This window comes from Haliotis asinina, chromosome 3 (genome assembly GCF_037392515.1).
Source record: "Haliotis asinina isolate JCU_RB_2024 chromosome 3, JCU_Hal_asi_v2, whole genome shotgun sequence".
Classification (NCBI taxonomy): Eukaryota; Metazoa; Mollusca; class Gastropoda; order Lepetellida; family Haliotidae; genus Haliotis; species Haliotis asinina.
In genome coordinates, this window is record NC_090282.1 from 22,074,104 (window position 1) to 22,081,866 (window position 7,763).

The 7,763-nt window shown below is 41.5% G+C and overlaps 1 protein-coding gene across 1 annotated transcript; it reads right to left on the reverse strand.

The window, feature by feature from the left end:
• Positions 1-296: 296 nt before the first annotated feature.
• On the reverse strand, positions 297-6,531 carry LOC137276656 (uncharacterized). The gene is made up of 4 exons (XM_067808273.1): positions 6,424-6,531; positions 5,307-5,666; positions 2,918-3,637; positions 297-2,458 (listed from the first exon to the last, which is right to left on the reverse strand). The coding sequence occupies exons 2-4, from the start codon at positions 5,656-5,658 to the stop codon at positions 1,701-1,703; spliced, it is 1,830 nt and encodes a 609-aa protein (XP_067664374.1). The 5' UTR covers positions 5,659-5,666; positions 6,424-6,531; the 3' UTR covers positions 297-1,700.
• Positions 6,532-7,763: the final 1,232 nt, after the last annotated feature.

Consider the following 7,763-nt stretch of genomic DNA (forward strand, 5'->3'; position numbering starts at 1 on the left):
AAATAGGCCTTCAGCAACGCATGCTTGCCATCAAAGGCGACTATGCTTGTCGTAAGAAGCGACTAACGGGATCGGGTGGTCAGGCTCGCTGACTTGGTTGACATATGTCATCGGTTTCCAACTGCGCAGATCGCCGCTCATGCTGTTGATCACTGGACTGTCTGGCCCAGACTCGATTATTTACAGACCGCCATCATATAGCTGGAATATTGCTAAGTTCGGCGTAAAACTAAACTCACTACTTCGTATACGTCACGCTTTTCATGTTTTTTTTATCAGTAGTTTGAATAAAAACGTTTTCGTAAATTCATATTTTATTTTTGAGTTCGTTAGAGACAAAACCTGACACACAGGTTAGAACTTGGAACAAATCAGGTAAGATATATAAAGAAATTAAGGAAACACAAGCAAAGTTGTCACGAGTTGATAAAACTATTGATATATGCATATCAATTGTGTACGGTTCATATTAGCCTAACAACTAGTCACTGAAATAAACATGTACATACTGAAGGGGAAAAAATAAGGGATGACATGAAAGAAGTGTTCCTTTATTACTAACCAAGGTATCTTCACATGGTTTGTATAGTGTGACCAGAAATTATTGAGAATTTAAAGACTGTATTTTTCACTCATTACTCACGTATTAAAATTATGTCAATGTTAGCAGAACATAACTCCAGATTCAAAGACAGATGATCAGTTAGTATTTTGTCAAGTCACCATGGGCAGCAATGCAGGCTTCAACGCGGCGGGGCATACTACTGATCAAAGCAGTTAAAAAGTCGTGCTCCATGCTGTCCCAATATCGGACCTCCCTTTTCATTTCAGCAATATTTTCTTATTGACACTTTCCTTCATACATCCCCAAATATTTTCTATTGAATTTAGGTCAGGGCTATAGCTATCTAATAATGTTACTTTATCTGATCTGATGTCCTTGTTATGATATATACTGAGTCAAAAACGGAACTTCACATTCTTTTTTCAGTGCACTATAAAACAACAAGAGATGTTAAGATGGTTAAATTGTTAATATTTCATTGCTGAGATCTGTGTGATGTACTCGATACACTGACAGTGCCAGAATCAGTTCCATTAGGCTACACCGCCGTTCCACGGTTCCACCGTGTATCATCCGAGAAAAAAATATTCATTATTTTTTCTAAATTACATTTTGTGAAGTTTCTTTTTTGACACAGTACTGTAACTTCAACGTCCTCTTCTCTAAATCATCTATACTGAGCATCACTGAAAATGTCGTCTGCTAGCAAGTAAACAAAGGGCAGTAACTCTTCACAAACTAATAAAACGGTTTAACGGTTAAACGTTGTCTTCCTTGAATGAAATCAAGCACTTGTTAGCTGGTCAAGGTTCTTTACGCTAGAAATCAAACTAAACATATTCTTACAATTCTCAATAATTTCCGGTCATACTATAACGCATAGCTTGTTAGGAAACCTTGAAAAAGATACGGGAACACTTGTGCTTTCACGTGATCCCTCATTTTTTCCCTTGTATTTCACAGAAAGAAACAAAACAAAAACATTATAACATGAAAAAGAGTCTCGAGACTTTCTTCATTTTCAGAAGCAGTGGAAATCTAGACTTTCCACATTTATGTAAGGGTCTGCATGGAAGGAAGCCCTCCTGTGATGCCCCCGACAGTGTGTCATCTAGCCTGCAGAAGTGAAGCCATCCTATGATGCCTCCGACAGTGTGTCATCTCCACATAGGTAGATTCGTTTCCTAAGTGAAAAGACTGGACAAGCAATTTGCTGTGTTATCGTATCATTGAATTCCAAGGTCATCTGTGACATCTCGTCGTTGACCATCTGCATACAGGTTAGAAAGTCGTGTTTGGAGCCATGTTTGTGAAGAACCTTCATCAGACTTGTGATATACATAGACCCTTTTCCTGGGATGCCGTACGAGGTGAGCCCAGGGGAAGCAGGGTAGCCCACAAAGAAGTCAGCCCTGTCTGGCACCAGTGACCAAGGACTGAGACGGTCATCGACATCATGGGGAACGGCCATGTACTTACCATGCTCTGTGCCTCTGGAGGTCTGGATGAAAAACATTTTCGGCTTGCCAGCCATATTTGGACAGCGACTTGCCGTAAAATGCGCAGTGATGTTCTCTAAAGGAATACTCGCACCATCTACTCCCACCAAACGCTCTGACTGGAACACTGCGAGTATAAAGACTGCAATAATGTTGACTTGTTTCAGCTGATCGCTGGATGACAATTTCTGGCAGATGGAAACGACTTGAGCCGCTGTTACGTTTTTGTGAGTTTCAAACTGAAAATTGTACTTTTCAAAACCCTCTTTTATATTCGCAACATCTTTGTCATGCATGTTGGTAAGTTCGGCATTGCTGGTTCCTGTCAGATGCCTGTAGTTGTTGTTGCATATTATCACACACAAGTTCCTATTTCCTGCACGATTCCTGTAAGCTGCAAAAGAAAAGTCACCTTCACATCACCGCCCAAACAAACTATTACAATATAGCGATTCAACAAAATCAAAGAAATAGAACATTGATTGGTTTGAAAAGGTTAGCGGTTGTCATTCCTTTTAGAACCAACAAAATGTTTTTTGAAAAATAACAATTGTTTATGGTTTGTATGATCTTGACAGTGAAGTTTTGGCCTGATGTGCATAGAGAAAATAGTGTATGTTTTTTCCTGCAACAAATGTATCGTACATATTTGCTGGTGCTATAACTGACATACATGTACATTTTTAAAACTTAAGAATATTACTGAAAACAACATGTTCGTTGAAAGTTTAACATCTTCTAGGGTCCGTTCATGCAATGCAGCTGGGGTGGGGCTGGGGACTGCACTTGGGGTATGTAGTTCAAGTTGAAAAATATAGATTGGCAATTCACTATATTAATCTATCGTACATACTTGCGGGTGCCATTTGCACAGGCGTCGAAACTGACATAACATCGGACATGCGTGCCACGTCAACACCGAGATTATCAACGTCACTTGCACTGTTGTTGATGTCTGTTTGCTCGGCTAAATCTTCACAGAAGCAAGCAAAGTCTTTCTTGCTGAAAAACTGGAAGTCAGTATAGAGATCAGGGTAGGTAGACTCAAGCGATGAGATCACCACTGACTGCTTATCAGGCTGTGTGCATTTTAGAACTTCCGCCCATTTTGCATTATTGGCCAAAGCAGGGTTGGTTAAATCTGCGTGCTGGGTCATAGAAACCAGCTGCCTATCATGTAGATAGTCAGCAATCCTCTTAACTTCAACTATGTCCCTCATTCGACAACAAACACACGTGGTCACTTGCTCTTTGTGTTCCATCTCTTGCATTTTCAGGGAGATGTGTTTTGCGAGCCATGGGTGATCTTTTCCTACAGCAGGCAGGAAAATGTTTTTCGTCTGCTCTAGTGTCAGTTTTCCATGCATGAGTCGGAAGAAATCGTTGCTCTTTGCTTTTGGGGTTGGTTTTGCTAGAATGCTTTGTCTGTCGTCTTCAGTCATTAGATCGACGCTGATAAGTTCGTCCATTAGGGTTGTGCGTTCAATGTTCAGTTCCTTCACGATGTGACTCTCACATTCCTTTAAGGCAACCTGATGTGCGTTATGGGAGAGCCTTCTTTTCTTGGAATTCACTAGAAAGCAATGTCAGTATTGGTTCACTATTTGACTGCTATGTACAAATATATGTTATGCCAGAATTGTACAATGGACAATATGTGACAAGTGCACAGTCGCTACCACATCTACACTAGTAAAGGTGAAACTAAATATAGCATTTATATTCTGTTTGGTTTGGTTTTTGTAGCTTCATTAAATCGAGACTTTGGTCTGGGGTGGAAAGGAATTGAACAGAATTAGGAAACTGATATTGGACGAACTGAAAAATGCACTTATATAAAATTGAAATTAAGAGGTTCGTTCAGAGTTCACGTGAGGCACCATACTATAATCTGAAGGAGCATTTGATTTTGATGCGATGGCAGGGAAAGAAAGTTCACCTTTTGAAATATATACTATCCCCAAAAGAAACGCATAGGCGATTTGCATTTATAAATGTATTAAGTACCTATTCTGTTCAAACAATCGAAATTGTACAGCAAAGAGCATTCACTGTCTGGCAATAAAAATCAAGATTACTTTCAGAATTTGGCATTCGTTCTGAATGAGTTTCAAGGTCAAAACACTACGTCACGTCTTGACTCTGCGACACGGAACAACGCCATTGAAAGATTACCAGTCTTCTGTTGCCAGGCGCCTGAATGTAAGTCTGAGCAAGATATCATGGCTTGCAACTCGTTGCAACCACACATGTATAACAAATGACCGTCCCCGTACAGGCAGACCTCGAGTTATCACTGTAGCCCAAGATTTGTTCATCCGGTTACGACAGTTGCGTGATCGAACAGCCACGGGTGAGAGCACAGCATCTAGAGTGTCTGGACTTCAGACTGTATCCGATCAAACTATACGGGACAGGTTGAAAGAGATTGGTCTGAGAGCCAGAGTCGAGGTCGTGCTACGTCGTCACCATCGCGCTCAACGTCTCCGTTAGCAAGAAGTATACACTTTGTTGTACAGATATTACCTTCTAAACTGGTGTAAAATTTCGTGCACAAAACATTTTCGCTACAGGATTTCGCGTCTGTGCGTTTCTTTTTTGGATAGTATAGTATCCCTTCAGTGGCAACAGTGTCCATTAAACCATTCGCCTACATCTTTTCCCGTAACTTAATAATATGTCCTCGGGGTCAGTATAATCAACAATCATATGCTTCATGCTAATAATTCATGCTACAGATAGTACCAGTGCGGGCCTGCTCTGTAACCCGTCACGTCACTACACCTCATGCAAGATAAAATATGAACCAACCCCTTGGCAGTAGCTAGACTACAGTAGTTTCTGGATTAAGTTACACGCATGATGCTCAGTACGTCTGGTTGAACAGAATACGTAATGAGAAAATAATACCCCGACTGAAAGACCTACTGAAAATACTGCAATACTTTGGAACAAATGTTATATTACACTTTCTAAGACGACCTGTGAAGGGTCAGGGTAGAATAGGCTTTCAGCAACCTATGCTTACCATCAAAGGCGACTATGCTTGTCGTAAGAGGCGATAGATCGGGTGGTCAGGCTCGCTGACTTGGTTGACACATGTCATCGGTTCCCAAATGCGCAGATCGCTGCTCATGCTGTTGATCACTTGATTGTCTGGTCCAGATTCGATTATTTACAGACATTTAGGGTTGGCATAGTCGAACCTGGGGTAACAGAAATACGCTGTGCTATATGTTTACCTGTTTCGGCATTTTTGAACGAGTCAACGACAAAAGACTTGGATCTTTCTCTAAAATGATGCATCAATAAGCGCTCTACACACAAAACGCTTGTCCTGAAGGTGTCTGCATTCTTCTTGAACTCCCCCTGTTGGAAGAAGTCGGCACATCCCTCTACATAGGTCTTGAACCTAGACTTGAGATCTCTCATTGCACTGTCCATGAGATCACTGAAGAGATTCAGCAACTCCGTCTTCTGGACGTCAGTTGCATCTGGCAGCTCAGACAGGACCACGCTGACAAGGGACGATATCGACTCCATGTCTGCTGCATCAAAGACGTCGCTGACCGCAGTTGTAAACATCTTCACCATCTGTTTCCCTGAGAATCATACATTTGCAGAATGAGATATATGCTATTTTGTAGTGATACAGGCTGTGTTTAAGTAAAACGGTGTTTAGCAGTTGTGTGGTTTCGTAATAAGATGATCACAGGGGATACTGTTCAAGTGGTTATGGTTGCTGTAGTGATGGTGGTGATGGTAGTGATGGTGGTGACGTAGTGATTGTGGTGATGGTAGTGATGGTAGTGATGGTGGTAGCGGTGGTGCTCTGTGTGCTGTTGCCGAGGCAGAGGACTGTGTGGTGGGTGCGGGTGCGGGTGCGGGTGCGGGTGCGGTGCTGGTCTATGTCGCGCATTACAGGCGGCTGCAGGTGGTGAAAATGGTGGAACATGAAAGAGATACCACGGGGTTCATTCAAAATTTCCCGCGCAATGACGCAATGACCCGGATGCATATGTTCCCCATGCGGGGTTAGACACATATCTGAGGCATATTCCGCTGCCATAGTAATAAGACATTAGTATGTATACCATAGTATACACAAATCTGGTGCTTGCTTACACGACGGTTTGTAATGGCACGCAATTCAATACATCTACGTGACAGCGAGTGTACAGCGAGTGTACACCAAGTGACGTCCCAACTTCTCCTGCAGCATCTCGAGCAATTACAAACACCCAGGAATCGAATACCGATACTATCAGCATTTTGACTTGACTGAATCGTGCATGAAACTGACATATATCATAATTAAACAAGAACTAATAACGCATACACATACAGTCATATACATACCTCGGGTGAAGTAACGGGGTTGGAAAAACCGGAAAGCTAAAATTAGACTTCCACTACACTACATCAATATCACACGCTGCCCGAGCGAAGACCACATGGAAACAACTCAAACGGACAGAGGCCTGTGACAGCTGTGATTGGATGAAATAGTGTAAGATGTGTATGTGTTTATTAAAAGCACATCCACCCTGTTATTAAAACTGACCACAATTTTAAGTATTTAGTGCTGTCATTTTTATCACCATGGGTTATGCTTATGTGTGTACATGCATTTTGAAAGTAGGTGACATTCGGTGGGGAGCTGGGGGTTGATGTGTTCCGCTTCCTGTGCTTGGCAAATGTGCTGGACAAGTTGGTCACACAACTTGTGTTTTATTAACTGAGAGGCCAGACTGTGCCCATGTGTACATGGAATGGCCGTTGATAGCCTGGATATTTTTTTTTTAAAAATATAAGGTTACTATAGAAGTCTATGGGAAAACATTTGGTGTTGTGTAACCTGTAGTTCCTATCTGAGAGTAACGATTCGGTGGGTTTCGTCCCTGTAATTGGTCTGTTCAGGTATCGCTAGTGTTGTGTTAAACCCCATCTTCGCCACATCCGCCCCCTACTTGGCCAAACCATCGGTATCAGCCTACACACACTTACACACTATAGTGAAATTGATTGGTTGAGAGGAGTGTGTGTTAGCTATTGGTTAAGTCAGTTTATTGCATGAAGGCCATAGGCTCATACACAAAGTAGATATGCATAATATGCACAGCATGCACAACATACGACACACACGTTATATTACCTTTTCTCAATGGAAGCGTATGATAAATAAATACCTTATACTATTTTGATGTGAATATGAATATGTGGTCCTTTCATATCGGTCATTACTTTCACATATTGCTGACGTATGTTTGTAGTCATGTGGTTTACTGGTCAGGGTATTGACGATAAAGTCGTATTTGACAAGCCATGCAAATGTTGGGACCATATTGATCAAATTATTACAGCATCTCTAACATCTGGCCTCACAAAATAGATTGTCTGAATTTCAGTGTTTCACTCATTCTGTGAAGAGTTATTGTAAATAAATCAAACTGTACATATTCCGCACTGGTCGTGAGCAGTACACAACAGTGAGCTAGCGTGATTTGAAGACACTTGCAGTAATAGCGACAAGTAGTGAGTAAGTGAATAAACCGTTAAACGACTTTCTAATTTCTATGACCAGTAGTATGCCCCGCCGCGTTGAAGCCTGCATTGCTGGCCATGGTGACCTGACAAAATACTAACTGATCATCTGTCTTTGAATCTGGAGTTATGTTCTGCTAACATTCACATAATTT